General features: G+C 37.2%; 1 protein-coding gene across 7 annotated transcripts in view; it reads right to left on the bottom strand.

The window, feature by feature from the left end:
- Positions 1-19,387, bottom strand: part of TRIM37 (tripartite motif containing 37) — a 137,262-nt gene that overhangs the window by 8,366 nt on the left and 109,509 nt on the right. For 2 of the 7 annotated variants that reach the window (XM_045488208.1, XM_045488213.1), the window contains 5 exons: positions 17,676-17,804; positions 17,131-17,320; positions 14,977-15,095; positions 8,367-8,477; positions 5,752-7,030 (listed from right to left, as the gene is read on the bottom strand). In XM_045488208.1, the coding sequence (XP_045344164.1) occupies positions 6,948-7,030; positions 8,367-8,477; positions 14,977-15,095; positions 17,131-17,320; positions 17,676-17,804 (632 nt within the window). In that variant the 3' untranslated portion in view covers positions 5,752-6,947. Of the gene's footprint in view, positions 1-5,751; positions 7,031-8,366; positions 8,478-14,976; positions 15,117-17,130; positions 17,321-17,675; positions 17,805-19,387 lie in introns of those variants that run through there. The other 5 variants (XM_045488206.1, XM_045488212.1, XM_045488207.1 and 2 more) reach the window with 4 other exon arrangements.

The raw sequence follows: 19,387 nt of genomic DNA, 5'->3' as shown, positions 1-19,387 counted from the left end.
CCAAAAGGATACAAAAGCTAACCTGAAAGAGCTTCCAATAGCCAAAACTAGAACTGAACTTTAAAATAATGACATACTGGATCATAAAGAATAAAATGATATCCATGAGTGCACACTGATATAAATAAGTGGTCGAATAAAAAGCTAAATGGGAAAGAAGGGACTTTTCCTTACAAAATTCTAATAATAAATGTATAAGGAACAGGGAAATTGAAAACAATTAGAACACTGCAGTCATAATTGTTGTAGGCAAGATCCACCAGTAGGTGCTAAAGGTAGTAAGAGTTTAAGCAGAAAGAGTATTTGCCTCAAATATTTAGTAATTACAAAGGGAAAAACTGTAAATAAATAGTATGAATCCTGGCAGACACCAACTTGACCACCTAATCAAGATTAGCGTCATCAATAATAAATAACCTGCACTATATATATAGCCCCTGATACACTGCAATGAGAAGGGCATATCACATCTGTGGTAGTTTTCCCAATAATGCTTAATCCCAGTTAAATATGAGAAAATATCAAACAAACCCAAATAAGGGAACATTCTATAAAATAATTGGTCCTCTTCGAAAATATCAAGGTCATGAAAAACTGGAAAGACTTGAGAACTGTCACTGACCAGAGGATACTAAAGAAACATGACAACTAAATGCAATGTGGGATGCTGGACTGGATCCTGGAACAGAAAAAGGACATTAATACAATAACTGGTGGGGTGTCTGGGTGGCTTAATCAGTTAAGCAGCCGACTCTTGATACCAGCTATGGTCATGATCTCGTGGTTTGTGGGATCGAGCCCTGCTTTGGGCTCTGCGCTGATAGCACAGAGCCGCTTGGGATTCTCTCTCTCCCTTTATCTCTGCCCTTCACCTCCCTGCTCACATGTGTGCATTTTCTCTCCCAAAATAAACATTAAAAAATAAATTAACTGGTGAAATCTGAATAAATTCTGTAGTTGACAGTACTGTAAACAAGACTAATTTCCTAGTTTTGATTACTATTCTACAGTTATAGAAGATGTTAACAAAAGCAGAAGCTGAGTAAGCTGCATGATGAGTATATGGGAACTCTGTCAGGACTTTTGTATCTCTTTGTAAATCTAAAATTACCTCAAAATAAAAAGTTAAAAAAATAGGAAAATCTGGAGCTTTAAAATTATTATGTATAAAAATGCTGGATTTGGTTCAAGTGTGAAGAACTAAAAAAAGTACCAGACCAGCAATTCATTCCATCCTTGCCAGTGGTGTGGAACCTTCAGAGAATCACCTAACCTCCCTAAACTGCATGTTTTTCTGACAAATGGGTAGGACACACAAATCATCTACCTCAAAGGTTACTTAAGGATTCAATGACACAGTTGGTCAAAGCTGTCCAGAAACCATGTTTGTGCACACTGCAAGCATTAACTGCTATATCCTTTGGCTTAAGAGAAAACATTCATTAAGAAGAAATTTTCTAGGAAAGAAACACGAAATAAAAACACTAAATACTGGGGGCACTTGCTAGCTCATATGGTAGAGCAAGGGATTCTTTATCTGGGGTCATGAGTTCAAGCCCCAAGTTGGCGGTAGAGTTTACTTAAAAAAAAAATAGTGAAACAAGGTAATGGTGGAAGGAAAAGACTTAAAAGATACACAAAGTGCCAGAAAGTAGAAGCACAGTAGAGGAACTCATTGGAAATTTATGTCCACTACTCATGATTTGCACGGACTGTAGGTGATGACAGCTACATGTAGGAGAATGGGAGTGAAAGGGGGGGTCTGCTCTTGCAGACCAGATCATGAACAACCAATGCGAAGAGGGAAAAGGAACTGGTACCTTCTCCTATGCCTTCTCCTCCTCTTACTGCTACCTGAAGTCTAGCATAGCCAAAGCAGGCATATCACCCCAAGGAAGAGGGAAGATTTCCTGGCACCACTGAGAAATTCAGTGCAGACTTACTATATAACATGACTAGAATTTGGGAAAGTAATTACATTTTTCAAAGATCCCACTACTGGGGTGCCTGGAAGGCTCAGGTGGTTAAGCGTCTGATTTTGGCTCAGGTCATGATCTTGTGGTTGGTGAGTTTGAGCCCTGTGTCAGGCTCTATGCTGATAGCTCAGAGGCTGGAGCCTGCTTCTATTTCTGTGTCTCCCTCCATCTCTGCACCTCCCCTGCTCGTATTCTCTCAAAAATAAACAAACATTTAAAAAAAAAAAAAAAGATCCAGCACTACTAAATGCTAACAGGTCCTTCACCTTTGAAATCGTTTGGTCTTCAAGAGCAATGGAATGAGAGAGCATCCCAAGCAGACTCTGCACTGACGGTGCAAAGCGTGAAGTGGGGCTTGGATTCATAAACCATTATTAGATCATAACTGAAGCCGAGACCAAGAGTTAGATGTTTAAACCAACTGAGCCACCCAGGTGCCCCTTTCAGCCTTCTTATGATTCTAGAACAGGACAGTACCCCATACAAAAGTAAGCACAAAACTAATCAAATGTTCACCTTTTTGACTTAAAAATCATGCTTTTTCAAACCTAAACGTTCTATACTAAAAAAACCATGAAGTTCCCATTAATATCAACAGAGCAGAAGCCAGCAATTGTTATCTGTAAAGGGTGTGAGAGTAAATATTTGAGGCTCTGGAGCCAACAGGTTTCCTTAGCGGCTACTCAGCTCTGCCTTTGTACGGCAAAAGCAGTCACTGATAAACTAAATGAATGGATATTAATATGTTCCAAAACCACTTTGTTTCCAAAAATAAACAGCTGTAGGGATTTGGCTCAAGGACAGTAGTTGTCTACCTAGAGAGAATGGCAGACACTTGTTAACTGAATCCCATTTTTCTCAATGGTCTGAAAATTTATATATGCTGCCTATTTCTTACCATTTTATAATTCACAAACAAAAGTACTTGAAGTGAACTGGAGCCCAACAAAATAGGCATCATTTTCTTCACCATAATGGAACTGCTTTTGAGTACTCATTCTGTCCTTTAGTTACCTACCAGTTTGTTCTTGGTTTTTGGTACAACATGTTTCCGACTTTAATTACAAAACAAAGAATTTTATACCAGGAGGGCAGGTTCAATATCATTTCTTTAGAACCTTGCATTTTTTGCTTTTCAAGAGATAGACTTTATTCTTAAATATGGACTCAGAATATACGAATAAGTTAGCTTCCTAAAATACATGAGAATACAACAATTAAGTTCAAATATTTTCCCTACAAAGTTTTTGTGCAAGTGTAAAGAACCAAATACTTTCCAATTTTCCTACAGCTGCAAAAACCGAAAATAATCTTGCTATCAAAGTAAACTGAAATCCTACTAATTTAAAAGGGTTTCAGTTGCCCGGGTGGCTCAGTGGGTTAAATGTCTGACTTTTTTTCCTCTTCCAATGTTTACTTTTGAGAGTGACACAGTGCGAGTGGGGTAGGGGCAGAGAGAAGGAGACGCAGAATCCGAAGCAGGCTCCAGGCTCTGAGCTGTCAGCACAGAGCCCGACCTGGGGCTCAAACTCACAAACCACGAGATCATGACCTGAGTTGAAGTCGGATGCTTAACTGACTGAGCCACCCAAACACCCTCATTTTTTTTTTTTTTTTTTCCAGAAAGAGACAGCATGAATGGGATAGGGGCAGAGAGATAGGGAGAGAGCAAATCCCGTGCAGGCTTTGTGCCACCAGCTGTGGAGCCTGATGCAGGGCTTGATCCCGCGAACTGTGAGATCATGACCTAAGCAGAAATCAAGAATTGGACACTTAACCAACTGAGCCACCCAGGCACCTCAAGTGTCTGACTCTTGATCTCAGTTCAGATCTTGATCACAGGGTCATGAGTTGAAGCCCCATATTTTTAAAAAAAAGGAAAAAAAAAGAAAAAAAAATTATGGGGAACCTGGGTGGCTCAGTGAGCTGAGCATCTAACTCAACTTCAGCTCAGATCATGATCTTTGGGTTTGTGAGATCGAGCCCCACGTGAGGCTCTGCTTGAGATTCTCTCTCTCCCTCTCTCTGCCCCTCCCCCACTAGCACCTGCACTCTCTCTCTCAAAATATAAATTAAAAAAAAAATTTTTTTTAAATAAAATGGTCTAAACCAGCTCTCAACTCATCCAAAATAAGGAGAGCACTCTTGATTGTTTTTATATGTAGCCTGAAAGCATCAGAAGAGCTAGAAAAATACTTAAGACAAAAATGTACCATGATCCAAATGTCACTATGTTATTCTAGGGAATCCACTCACTAAAAAAACTGCAAGGTCATGAAAATTAAGAGCAAAGGTTAAGAACATCTATGATTTTATTTTTTTTTTTTCAACGTTTTATTTATTTTTGTGACAGAGAGACAGAGCATGAACGGGGGAGGGACAGAGAGAGAGGGAGACACAGAATGGGAAACAGGCTCCAGGCTCTGAGCCATCAGCCCAGAGCCCGACGCGGGGCTCGAACTCACGGACCGCGAGATCGTGACCTGGCTGAAGTCGGACGCTTAACCGACTGCGCCACCCAGGCGCCCCAAGAACATCTATGATTTTAAAAAGTATATTCAGACGCCCGGGTGGCTCAGTAAATTAGACATCTGGCTTTTGTTCTCAGCTCAGGTCTTGATCTCAGGGTTGTGAGTTCAAGCCTCACTTTAGGCTCTGCACTGGGCATGAAGCCTACTTAAAAAAAAAAAGTATACATCCTCCCAATAAATGAAAGAGAGATACCTCAAAATGCTACCCTGTAGATTAATGACCTAAGAGAATCTCATGATTAAATCATGTGTGCTAGAAGCTTTACAAGTAAATTTTCCCAAATGAGCAGTCTGCTCAGGCTTCTCTTAGTTCTTAACCACATGTAGTTTCCCATATTTTAAAAATAAATAAAATTATAAAGATACACAGGAAAGCACTGAGTTCTATATCAAATAAAAGTGAAGAAAGAGCTGCTAACAGTGAGAGATTCAAAGTAGTCAAACATATTTGTGTTTGCGGGTTCCAACTAATGAACCTCATTAAAAAAAAAAAAATCTACTAATCAATCCGTACAATGGTTTGCCCTCAACACTAACGGTACAAAATTGTTGCTTTATATCTTCATCTATTACAATGCAGTATAGAGGTTAACAAAAAGTCGGATTAAAAAAATGTCAACAAAATGTGATAAGCCGAAAAACATTTCTATCTAAGAGATACTGAAATGTGTTAAATAATGTATTAGTTATGTTTTAGAGCACTGCATGATAAACTACCTAATAACTACATGACACTACACCAACACTATCATGTTAGTAAGTGAATGCTAAATTTTTACTTCTCATATGATTATAGTACTTAAATATTTCCAACTAACTTTAAAATTTTTTTTAAATGTTTATTTATTTTTGAGAGAGAGAGAGACAGAGCATGGGTGGGGAAGGGGCAGAGAGAGAGAAGGAGACACAGAATCTGAAGCAGGCTCCAGGCTCCGAGCTGTCAGCACTGGGCCTGACGTGGAGCTCAAACTCATGAACCGTGAGATCATGACCTGAGCTGAAGTCAGATGCTTAACTGAGCCACCCAGGTGCCCCTCCAACTAGCTTTTAAGGAGAAAAAGCAACCATATATATTACCAAGAGTGTAAGAGTATAAAATATAAGTAAGCGTTAATTTCCTCATGCATTTACTACTAACAGTCTATAGAGCTTAACAGCCTCAACCGTACACAGGCAATGTGAATAGGAAAAAAAAAAGGGTGGGGGGCTTCCTGTCCCACTTTTAATAAATTGCAGAGGCATAATATTTTCTCAAGTTCATTTTATTAATAAAAAGTGCGACCTGTTTTGAACAAAAGCCAACCGTGAATCACAGAATTTGGCAAGACAGTAGACATGGAAAAGCAAACAATCTTCATTAAGTAAAATATAAGTAGAGGAGGTGCCTCTCACATGTATTATATTCATGCTTCTTCAATAGTCTCTTACCAACTTTCAGTGTATTTTTTCACAAATGCTATAGCAGCTCAAACACAAATCCAGGAGCACAATGGAAAGTTTGGCAATTATTTTGGGCTAATTAAGTATGAAAGTAAACATTATACCACAGTTTCATGTAAACCACTGTGCAATGTGTAGGAATCTTTAAACATATTGACACTGAAAACAATGTCCAACTAATGAAAATAAAAGAGACAAGAGGGCTGTAAAATACTTGTTGCACTACAGCTGTTTAATAAAAGGAAGGAAAAACTGAAATAATTGTAAATGATCTTCCGTGTGTTCATATGGAACATGACCAATTCACATGAACTTAACTCATTTAAAATTCTGTATGTAAAAGTCATATAATAGAAAGATTATGCCATTAATCAGTGTGTCTACACCTGAACAAACAAGAAAAGATAAATAAATTAACTTTTAGTCAGCCAACATACTCCAAAGAGGAGATTCAGTCTACTTTTGCTTTATTTATTCACATAAAGTATCTACAGGGCAGAATCTATACATAAGTAATTTTTCTCTTCCCTAATTTACAGGCATTAATGAAGCTATAAACTATGATTAAAACCAAACTATAAAGGTGGTCATTTAAACACAACTGAGAATCTAGCCAAGGATAGAGGAGTACCGAGACTGAGCAAGTTACTGAGCGCATGCACGGTCTCTACGTACACTGTCCGGCAGTTAACCACCTTTTCTATTGCAGAAGACAAACTGCCTTTTAGGAATATACTGATTTACTAAATTAATTGAGGACTACACTGTTAATTCATTACATTACACAAAATTCTTCCCACACTGCTAATTTTGTCCTGTGTACTAATGTCATATACTACAACTGTGCTACTTTCTAAAGTTTCAGAAATACTATTTCAGGTAGAGATGATGAAAAAAAATAAGACCAAATCGGATTATCTGACCGATGACAAATTGAGCACCAACTACAGCAAATCTCAGGGTCAAGGTAGCTTGCAAGTCAGTTCTCTGGATTTGAAAATTACCTTCCGCTGTTTCCATCAGTATTAAAGCTGAGGTCTTCAGGGCCTATTTGTTCACCATCAGGAAAACTGGAATGCGTATCTAAGATAAAAAATTAAAAGCAGATAACAGTTTTTAAAGACCAGTATTTTCTTTTCCATGTCTTTAAGTGATCTTCCTAAGCATGTTAGTTAAGTGATAAAGATTTGTGGGTTGTAGACAAACCTCTGTCTTCATAGAAAATTTGTTATCTGAATCAGATATAAGCAAGCACAAAGGGAAAAAAAAAAAAACAAAACAAGAAAAAGTAAAATGTGTAATACCCATAATTAGAAGATGAAAGTCACTGCCTAACTTTGTTCTCCTGGGGACACTGTGGGAGCAGCTGAAGAAAGGAACAGGAAATGATGATGATGTATATACTTTGAAGACTGACTTTGTAAACATTAAAATGTATCTTAAGGCAAATTAAATTGCACAAATATCACTAAAAAATCCATCAGCACTCAAAATAACGTGCCCAAAATCTAGCTGCTTCTTTCAGAAATAAAAAATTACTAACAGTGTCATAATACCTAAAAACCATCAACTGCTCAGCTCTATTTTGGAAACAAAAAACAAAAAACAAAAAAAAACTAGAACTTCAGGGAAATCTGTAAAATTGTAATGCCGAAAACTGGCATCAGCCTAACAATGTTGCCATTCCAGGAAATCTTGCAGAGGAATGCTAAGACTGATCATTAAAGTCTCTGGATAAAATATTAGTAATGGGTGATGGATGTTTACTAAACTTACTGTGTTAATCATTTCCCAATACATACATACTATCAAATCATTATGTGGTACTCCTAAAACAAAACAAAAATACTAACAATGACTTTATCTCAGTGGGTTTTATTCCTAAAACTATTTTGGGAGGAAGAGGAAATTTAAAAAATGATGCTTCCATAAACTAAATGCATTTCTAAGAAGTCAGAAAAAAAATCTTTTAAAAAGTTTCCTTATTAAGCTAGGCTACTAACATCTAATAACATCTGAACCCTCCCCAGGGGTTGATAAGCATTTTCTTATTATAAAAGAGCAGATAGAAAATATTAGGTATTGTAGGCTACAGACTGCCTCTATGGAAAAGTCTTCTCAGTTTTGTTTTTGTTTTTTAAAAGCTCTGTACAACATAAATGCTATTCTTAGGTTACAGGCTATACACTAGAGCAGGTTGCTGATCCCGCTCCATTAAGTAGTATCCAGCAGGTATCTGACCAAACAGTACCTAGCACATTTTTTCAGTACTCACCACTTACTTTACCCCATAGAATACTGTTTCACAAAAGACAATAATTAAAAAAGAAAAAGAAGCAGAAACAGCAGAGAAGCAGCAGCAATAGCAGCAGAAGAGATGGTTTTATTAATCTCTGTGAAATGAGACCATGTGCCGCACCTTCATCTGGGGGCTGTGCCATGAAAGAGTCGTTAAATCCTCCCATGCTGGTGTGCTCTTCCTGCTCCTCATTCTCAGTGTCACATTCAATATCACTGTCACTGCTCATTCCTGGCATGAAAGAAGGGGAGAACATGTTTCTGAAATGAAACCACTGCTAGTGAAAGGAAAACAAAGTCTCCTTGCCCACTAAACTGAGATTCCTACTGAATTTTACCCTAGATCCCAAGACAATGGAAGACACCAAACAAAACAAATAAAAAAGTAACCACACAAACCTCAGTTCTCATTAGTTATTTAGAGCAGTGGTTTTATTTTTGTTCTCAAAGATGAAAATTGCCCTTTCCACAAGTAGTGGAAAGTATCTGCAAGTAGTAATTTGAAACCAGTATTAATTTCATTATATTGAGAATATTTTTTCCAAAGCAAACAGTTTTTTCTAGAGTCATAAGAGATAATAGAATCTTTTAATCCTGATTCAATATAGATGTAATCGTTTCTAGCCTAAAACATATAAATGTTATATAAATACATGGTTATACTTACACATATGCATGTATATAAGAAATTCCAAAAACTCTTAGCAATAAATGAGTTACTATCCCATTTCGGCCTCCAATTTTGTTTTTACATACATCAACTGACTCTTAAACGAAATATTCTAAGTGCACCCAGGTGGCTTAGTCAGTTAGGCATCTGACTCTTGATTTCAGTCCAGGTCATAATCTCACAATTTGTGAGTCTGAGCACCCTGTTGGGCTCTGAGCTGACAGTGTGGAGCCTGCTTGGGATTCTCTCTCCTCCTCTCTCTACCCCCTCCCCTACTTGTGCTCTCCCTTTCTCTGTCTCAAAATAAATAAATAAATAAATAAACTTAAAACAAGAAAAAAGAAAAAGAAGAATTCTATAGAAAGTGCTTCTCTTTCAACAAGATAGTGACCAAGAAAATCTGGAAATCTTCCTGCTATAAACCCTTATACATGCTAAAGAAAATATAAAAAAAAATATGTTAATGAACAGCCCATTTAAAAGAAAGAGGAGAGAGGTGCCTGAGTGGCTCAGTTGGTTAAGCCTCCAACTTCAGGTCAGGTCATTATCTCACGGCTTGTGGGTTCGGGCCCCACATCAGACTCTGCGCTGACAGCTCACAGCCTGGAGCCTGCTTCAGATTCTGTGTCTCCCTCTCTCTGCCCCTCCCCCACTTGCACTGTATCTCTCTCAAAAATAAATGAATGTTAAAAAAAAAAAAAAAAAAAAAAAAAAAAGAAGAGAAATACACAGGTACCAAAACAAACAGGTAAGGAAAACTAACAGGTCAGATGCCACAGAAACCCAAGATTTAGATGTGAACATCTTTAATATTCCCTTGGACCCACCACAGAAAGGGAGTTGAATGACTAAAACTTATTTCCCTGCATAAAGCTAAAATTCTTATTGAAAGAACGGACTAGAAAAAGTCTGCCTACTGGTATAGGAATACAGTCTCCTGTCTGTTTCTGCTGGGCTCAGCTGATCTCAGAATTCAAACTAAGGCCTATGTGCCTAATTTAGGTTTGGGATTTAAAGTTGAGGTTTAAGTCTCAGGAAATTAATATAAAAATTGGTCAGGAGCTAGTGCTATTTGAATAAAGCAAATGGAAAATCTTCTGGAGTAAAGGTTCTAGGTAAGATGGAGTAATAAGCACATTCCATTCCATCTTTCCCACTAAATGAAGCTATAAAACCTGGACAGAATCCATGAAGCAGCTCTTTAAGGGTACTGAAAAGTAAATAGGAACAGGTATATTGGTGTAGACCAGAATTTGAAGTACCACCAAACTGTCAGATTTAACATTAAAAAAAATTTTTTTAATGTTTATTTATGTTTGAGAGAGAGAGGGAGCGAGGGAGGGGCAGAGAGAGGGAGACACAGAATCTGAAGCAGGTTGTAGGCTCCGAACTGTCAGCACAGAGCTCGATACAGGGCTCGAACTCACAAATCGTGAGATCATGACCTGAGCTAAGTCGGACGCTTAACTGACTGAGCCACCCAGGTGCCCCAAACTGTCAGATTTAAATAAGATCCAGAATCTCATAACATATTAAAAATATCCAGGATACGGGGTGCCTGGGTGACTCAGTAAGTTGAGTGTCTGACTCTTGATTTTGGCTCAGGTCATGATCCCAGAGTCATGGGATGGAGCCCTGTTTTGGGAGCCCAGCGTGGAGCCTGCTTAAGACTCTCTTTCCCTCTCCCTCTGCCCCTCTCTCCCACTTGCTCATGTTTCCCCTCTCTCTCTCTCTTTCAAATTAAAAAAGAAAAAAAAGAATCCAGGATACAATCCAAAATGAGTTCAGCATACGAAGACCTAGGAAAAGACAATCAACAAACATCAATGCTGAAATGAATGAGATGCTGGAAGTATCTAACTAACAAAGACTTTAGAGCAGATATAGAAGTGCTTGTGAATACTCTTAAAACATAAAAAAAAAAAAAAAAAAAAAAAAAAAAAAAAAGCTTCTCTGGAGGGAAGCTTCCACAATCCAGGTCATAAATTATCACGGGGGGGGGGGGGGGGGGATTTTTTCAGGGGAGGGGTAGATGAGGCAGAAAAAGATTCTTAGAAAGGTGTGTTCTAATTAAAATTTACAAAACAAAAAAGGCAGGCAATCCACCTGAAATGAGTCAAGCGAAATACACAAATAGAAGGACAATACCATGATTTTTTCATAAATTAAAATAAGGACCTGTTTAATATGAGAAAGGAAACTTAAAAAATTACTAAACAGACTTTCCAGAAATGAAAGATATAGTCATTAAAATTACAATATTAATAGATTTAAGCAAAGTTGGAAAAGAGGTTAGCAAACTTAAAGACAGAACTAAGGAAATTAAACAGAATATTAAAGAAATAGAAAAATGAAAATCATTAAAAAGCAGTTAAAATATAAGGGGATAAATGGTAATAGTTCCACTGGTGTCAAACAGACTGCCACAGATAGCAAGAATAACAAAGGACAGACAATGCATTAAAAGAAAATGGCAGAAATTTTTCCAAAATTAATGAAACATTCTAAATTGAATGAAAATAAAAATTCAATATATCAAAATTTGGGAGATGTGGCTATAGCAGTGCTTACAGGGAAATTTATACCATTAAATGCTTACATTAGAGAAGTAAAAGGTCTCAATGATCTAAGCATCTATTTTAAGAAACCAGAAAAAAGAGTAAATAAACTTAAAGCAAATAAAAGAAAGGAAATACAGAACAAAAATAAAATTTGCAGGAAACAACAGAAAAAGAAATCAGTGACACGAGAAGTTAGTTCTTTAAAAACATCAATAAAATTGAAAAGCTTCTAAGGAGACTAAGGAAAAAGAGAACAAAATTACTAATATCAGGAATAAAACAGGGGACATCACAACAGATTCTACAGACATTAAAATAATAACTTTATGCTCGTGAAATTAAAAACATAAATGAGATGAAGAAATTCTTTGATAGACACAAACTACCAAAGGTCACTCAGGTAAAAACAGATCACCTGAATAAGTATTTTACCTACTAAAGAAATACAACTTGTAGTTAAAAGAACTTCCAACAAAGAAAACTATAGCCCCAAATGGCTTTACCAGTGAATTCTTCCTCTTCTGTTTCCAAGAAGAGTTTTGTGTAGTACTATTTCTCCCTTAAATATTTAGAAGACATAGGCTGGGTGTATGGACATTTTTTGAAATCTCCTTGTTCAGCAAAGAGAACTAAAACTTTCCTGCTATAAAAAGCAAAGTACGATACTTCTTCCTTAGAGACCAAACCAGCTACTTCCATGAAGCACCACCTCCACCTTGTGGCCCTTCACGGAACTGTTGCTGAAAATACTAAAACTCACTATACAAGTGGGTTGAAATTCCAGGCAAAGGCATAAATTTGATCTAGAACTAGTGTTTCTGAATTCCTGACAGATTCACAAACAAGGATATCATTCTCTAGATTCTCAGGAATTCCCCAAATCTTTCAAACTCTTTATTCATTATATATCTTTAAAAGTTGGGAATTATTTTGGTCCCCAAACTTCCTATTTCTTAGAATATCACTCACTGGATTCCTATGAAGAGTAGTATAAACTTATTATTTATTTATATAGTACCAGACAGGACCACGAACACATACTTAAGAAAGTTCCCTAGCTTTGTGAATGTAATGAGAAAGCAAAATTGGTCTCCTGACCTCTAGCTTAATAGTTGGCCATACCCAACACTGGGTCAACAGGTCCTGCATAAATCATTGCAATCAGTGAGAGGGAAGGGGGGCACCTGGGTGGCTCAGTTGGTTAAGCATCCGACTTCAGCTTGGGTCATGATCTCATGGTTGGTGGGTTCAGCCCCACGTCAGGCTCTGTGCTGACAGCTCAGAGCCTGGAGCCTGCTTCAGATTCTGTGTCTCCCTCTCTCTCTGCCCCTCCCCCGTTCATGCTCTGTCTCTCTCTGTCCCAAAAGTAAATAAATGTTGAAAAAAAAAAAAAATTTTTTTTTAAATCCTTTTCAGGTGCCTGGCTGGGGCGCCTGGGTGGTTTAGTCGGCTAAGCATTCGACGTCAGCTCAGGTCATGATCTCACCATTTGTGGGTTCGAGCCCCGCGTCAGGCTCTGTGCTGATGGCTCAGAGCCTGGAGCCTGCTTCAGATTCTGTGTCTCCCTCTCTCTCTGCCCTTCTCATGCTCATGCTCTGTCTCTCAAGAATAAATAAACGTTAAAAAAAAATTCTTTTTGGCTGCCTGGGTGTTTCAGTCGGTTAAGTGTCCGACTCAGCTTCAACTCAAGTCATGATCTCGCAGTTTCATGAGTTTGAACCCCACATCGGGCTCTGCGCAGGCAATGCAAAGCTTGCTTGGGATCTGCTCTCTTGCCCTCTCTCTCTGTCCCTCTCCTACTCATGCTGCCTTTGTATCTCTCAAAATAAATAAACTTAATATAAAAAGAAAAAAATAATAAAAATCCTTTTCATTTAGTCTCTTCTATTGAAATAATACTGCTGCCAAAACGCAAATAATGCTGTGCTCCACCAACTAAAAGGGAAAAACCTGAAAATGCCACCACTCCTACACCCTCTCACAGGGCAGCCAGAGGTATATGGTGGCACCTGCATGCTACAGCAATTCATCAATCATTGAAATTCAAATAAGTGCAGAGGTGAAAGGCGGTAGAGTTTCAGTAAGAAATGGGGGGAAAAAAAATCAATGTCAAAGTTGACATCCTTTTCTGCTGACATATAAAGGACACAGCAATGGTAAAAACACACAGAACACCTTCTGTTACTCAAAATTACAAAATGTCTTCTATGCTTTTAAATAAAGAATAATGAACCTGGAAGAACATGTAGAAGAATACTAGTAATGTAACTGAGAATGAATTGGCAGAGTTGAAATCAGTTACCATAATGGATTTTTTTTAAGATTTTTAATTTTTATTTACTTGTTTTGAGAGAGGAGGGAGGGAGAGGGAGTGAGAGAGTGAGTGAGTGAGAGAGAGAGAGAGAGAGAGAGAGAGAGATTGATTTGATTGATTGAGGCCAATGTGGGGCTCAATCCCACAACCCTGGGATCATGACCTAAGCCAAAACCAAGAGTCAGAGGCTCAATCAACTGAGCCACTCAAAAGCCCCAAAGGAGTTTTTAAATGGTTAAAGTTTGGAATACAAACATTTAATCAAGACTGCCTTTTATTATTTTTTAAGTTTATTTTATTTTACTTTTTATGAGAGAGTGAGCAAGTGGGGGAGAGGGAGAAAGGATCTCAAGCAGGCTCCACACTCAGCACAGAGCCCAACACAGGGCTTGATCCGATGAACTGTGAAGGTCATGACATGAGCCGAGATCAAGAGTCGTGCACTTAACCAACTGAGCCACCCAGGTACCCCTTCTTTTTTTAAGACTGTCTTTAAAAGACAAAGTACTGGGGCGCCTGGGTGGCTCAGTCAGTTGAGTATCCAACTCTTGATTTCAGCTCTAGTCATGATCCCAGGGTTGAGTGTCACACCAGGCTCTGTGCTAAGCGTGGAGCCTGCCTGAGATTCTCTCTTCCTCTACCTTTGCCTGCCCCCCCTCGCTTAGATGCTTTCTCTCTCTCTCTCAAAAAACAAAAGAAAGGAAGGAAGGAAGGAAGGAAGGAAGGAAGGAAGGAAGGAAGGAAGAACCCAACAAAGTACTTAACAATTAACATTATAATTATATATAATAATCTATAATTTTGTGCATGCCTTCCCCTAAGCCTGTGAACATATCTAATCTCTTCTTTGCATATCTAGAAAACTCAATTCCTATCATATAGATGGCTTAACACATTAATTGAATGAGATGTGAATGAGTAGATGAACTGTCTATAGATTCCCCTCACCCTCCTGCAAATGTCCCATCTAAGTAAGATGTGTCCTTTTATGTACCCAATTATCCATTTTGCCTTCTTGTGTGCTCGATGTCCTAGTAAATTAAATTCAGTGGCACAATAAATGCTGTAATCAGATCAACCATGTTGGATAGCAATGTCTCAATAACTTAACTACCCCCCAACACCAACACCAAAAAAAGATCATTATTCTCACCTTCCACCTAATTATGACTTTATCATTCCATACCTTCCTCAGGTGCAGCTGAAGCTCCTTCAGGTAGGACAGGCTGTAATTCCCCAGTTTCAGAATTATTTTCCAAATCAGTCATCTGCATTCCTTCCAGACGACCACCTTTAGCAGTAGCCCTCAAAGAGGGAGAAAACAACCTGATATTTTTGTGTAACTAGTCAGCAATACAATAATCTACATTTTCTTCTTGTCCTGAAACTGAGCATGAAACTAAGTAGGGTATATGGCACTAGTGCTTTATTTTTTAAAAAATCCAATAGAAGATTCACAATAAAAGATTAGAAAATGATGGACTGTATCAATGTCATATCCTGGTTGTGATATTGTATCAGTTTTGCAAAATGTTATCATTAGAGGGAAGTACGTAAGGTGTATATAGAACTGCATGTGAACATATAATTATCTCAATAATAATTCTGATTAAAAGATAAAAACAGAAGTCCTAAATAATAAGTTCTTACTAATATAGAAAGACTTTTGAGATATATTACTGAGAAAATAAGGTGTGCTTTATGTACTAAAAAAGCTATATAGTCACAGTTGCTTAAATATGCATAAGAACTGAAAAAACACAGCATATATAAAAAATTAAAAACAGCAGGGAAGTGTGTGGGCAGGGGGTTGGAAAACTAAGCAGATGGGAGACAAAGATGGGGAAATTTTCACTTAATATTCTTTTCTTACTTCCATTTTTAACCACTTATTATTAGTATTTAAAGTTTTTGCTTACAAACTACTATAAATTAGGGAAGGGAAAAAAAAGACACAAACTAGAAAACATCACATAAGCCAGGCTAGTGATACAATTAACTGTAAAGTGAGGGTTAAAGCTAAGGGCTGCAGATATTTATAAAGGATTTTACAGTTTAGAAAAAAGTCTACGTTCATAAACATTTAATTGTTATGACTAAAGGCAGATATAAATATCTCCATAACAAACAAAATATAAAAGCTGGTTGTAGCTGCAACGTGAATATGGAATACATATAAAATCAGGCTAGGTAATGGGGAGGACAAGATAACATCTAATAATTATAACACCTTTCCACTGCTTAAACTGGAGCTAAATCAGAAAACTAAATCACACCAACTGTTCTTTACATTTGGTAATTATCCAGACCTTAAAACTATATAAAATTAAGTAAATTTAAGGGATGTTATTCTCTCTCTAATTCAAAATCATTTTCAAAGTCTCCAAGGTAGAACTATTCTATTGTTTAAATTTAGAAATATATTTAATATCCATAAAATAGATCAGCAGATGGGTATTAAGGGCTCATCTAGCACGTTCACAGACAATATATCCCATAATCACTTAATCTTTTTAATTGGTAAAAGTTTAATTGACGTGGCTGGGATGTGAGTTTTTGTTCCCGGGTGAGAGATAAAGTTGATGACTACCAGATAGTATATCCTTTTGAGAAATTCCAACTATGAGTTTTGCAGACATTTTCATAAGAGAAGAGAAAAAAAGTGAAAGTACAAAAGCAGTGTTAAAAATAAAAACGCTAGAATTGCTTTGTTCTGTACAAAACATGCATAGAAGATCTATGACATAATGTAGCCTAGCACAAATGTCTTAAAAAATGTGGAGCAGGGGCCCCTGGATGGCTGTCGGTTAAGCGACCGACTCTGGCCCAGGTTATGATCTCACAGTTTGTGAGTTCGAGCCCCACTTCGGATTCTGTGTCTCCCCCTCTCTCTGCCCCTCCCCTGCTCATGCTCTGTGTCTCTCTGTCTGTCAATAATAAATAAAGGTTAAAAAAAATTTTTTTTTAAGTTAAAAAAAATGTGGAGCAGATAGAAAAAATAAAAAAATAAAAAAATAAAGTAAAATAAATTTTTAAAAAGCTGACACACACAACAAAAACTCACAAGGCAGAATTCACACAAGGTTACTCAATATTAGTCTCTTAACTTCAGTGATTTCTAACCTAACAGAACTTCTAATAATATCTCATTTCATTCCACTAAGAAAAGAAAGTAGGGTCTCTGGTACTTTAGTTAGATTTTAATACAACAAATAAACTTTATATCTGCTAAAAAATTAACAAAGTAGAAATTTATTTTATTCATTATGATATAGACTTAAGAAGTGCTATTGAATAAAGCTATTGGCAATTATTCCACTACATAAACAAAAGAACTTACCCCAAGGTGACCATTTTCCTCCTTTTCTCAACAGCAGGTAAACCATTGAAAACTGCAACCACAACAGCATCTGAATCCAAAGCTTGACACTGCCGGTCTTCGGATTTGGGCAGAATATCACCAATACTGCCATGTGTTAAGGCTCGGGGAGAACTATGCCTGCTCCCAGACTGAGAGCTTCCTGGGGAACCTACAGAAAAGAAATGGGATACTCTGAAAGAAGACAAACAAAAGTTCTCTAGTTCCCACTTCAGAATGTCTCACTACATACACATTTTTAAACTGCCAGAAGACTCAAAGCCAATTTAAAGACATATCCCAGGTTTTTTTTGATGCCAGGTATTTAAAATTAAGGAGTCCAGAATATGAGTCTAATGATTGCATTTTATTACTGATGGGTCTGTTTTTGGGAGATCAAGAACTTTCAAATCAAGTTTCAGCACTGCTGGTGCCTTTAAACATCTAAATCTACCTATACCATAACATCAATTTCAAATAACAAACATCTACACACTGAAATTACATTCTGAACTCTCCAAATTTACCTTCAGACAGAGTTTGACAGTCTCCCTTTGAACGGCTATTTTCCCCAGAGTCTATTGCTCTTCGAAGTGACAGACTACCTGCTATACTGGACCGAGCTGGCTTGGGTGAATTACTCTTCTTATTTGTGGCTGCAAAGACATTTAAAAATATCTTTGAATAAGGTAAAATAGCATAAGACTCACTATGCAGGGACTTAGGGGAAGACAAATCTTATGGAAGGTATTCTATCTACTGTGTCCAAAAAACCCAGGACATTGTGGTCCCAAATGGTTTATTTGGGGTTATACACAAAAAGCATTCCTATTTTGCCACTCATGAAGCAAGACCAGAAAAATATCAGTAAACTCCAAAAGAAAAATCCTACCAGATATGAACTCCAATCTCAATGCCAAAGTATTAACAACAAAAAGATAACCCTCCAAACACTTGAAAATTGTAAATTATGGGATTAAAAAGAAAATCAATGAATTAAAAATGAACCACAAATATTTCAAGATGTTTGTGGCTAAGACAATAATTGGGGAAAATGTATATAGCCTTATAATGAATTAGGAAAAAATGAAACTAAGTGACCTAATATGCACTCAAAAAACTAGAAGAATAAAAATAAAGAGTAAGCAGAAGACATGCATTTAAAGGTAATAAACGGGATCAGCAAGGTAGCAGAATGTAAGACCAAAAACTGATTCTCTTTTTATAGACCAGCAAAGAACAACCCAAGAATGAAATTAAGTAAACAATTTTATTTACAATAGCATCAAACAGAATAAAATACTTAGGAAAAAAATTTAATAAACATTAAGACTCATACACTGGAAACTATCAAACACTGTTAAGAGACAAAAAAGATGGAAAAATTTGCATCTTACTTGATCAGGGGCACCTGGGTGGTTCAGTTGGTTAAGCATCTGACTCTTGATTTGGGTTCAGGTCATGATCTCGCGGTTTGTGGGACTGAGCCCTATGTCAGGCTCTGTGCTGATGGTGCAGAGCCTGCTTCAGATTCTCTCTCTCCCTCTCTCTTTGCCCCTCCCCTGCTTGCACTCTCTCTCTCTCTCTCTCAAAATAAATAAAGGAAGAAAATTAAAAAATAAATAAATAAAGATGGTGGGAATGCAAGCTGGTGCAGCCACTCTGGAAAACAGTATGAAGGTTCCTCAAAAAACTAAAAATAGAACTACCCTACGACCCAGCAATCGCACTACTAGGCATTTATCCACAGAATACAGGTGTGCTGTTTCGAAGGGACACATGCACCCCCATGTTTATAGCAGCACTATCAACAATAGCCAAAGTATGGTAAGAGCCCAAATGTCCATCGATGGATGAATAAAGAAAATGTGGTGTGTATATATATATATATATATATATATATATATATATATATATATATATAATGGAGTATTATTCAGCAATCAAAAAGAATGAAATCTTGCCATTTGCAACTATGTGGATGGAACTGGAGGGTATTATGCTAAGTGAAATTAGTCAGAGAAAGACAAAAATCATATGACGTCATTCATATGAGGACTTTAAGAGACAAAACAGATGAACATAAGGGAAGGGAAACAAAACTAATATAAAAACAGGGAGGGGGACAAAACAGAAGAGACTCATAAATATGGAGAACAAACTGAGGGTTACTGGAGGGATTGTGGAAGGGGGATGGGCTAAATGGATAAGGGGCACTAAGGAATCTACTCCTGAAATC

The sequence above is a fragment of the Leopardus geoffroyi genome, chromosome E1 (assembly GCF_018350155.1).
Source record: "Leopardus geoffroyi isolate Oge1 chromosome E1, O.geoffroyi_Oge1_pat1.0, whole genome shotgun sequence".
Lineage (NCBI taxonomy): Eukaryota > Metazoa > Chordata > Mammalia > Carnivora > Felidae > Leopardus > Leopardus geoffroyi.
The sequence above is the reverse complement of the archived record's forward strand: the minus strand, read 5'-3'. Positions and strand labels throughout refer to the sequence as shown.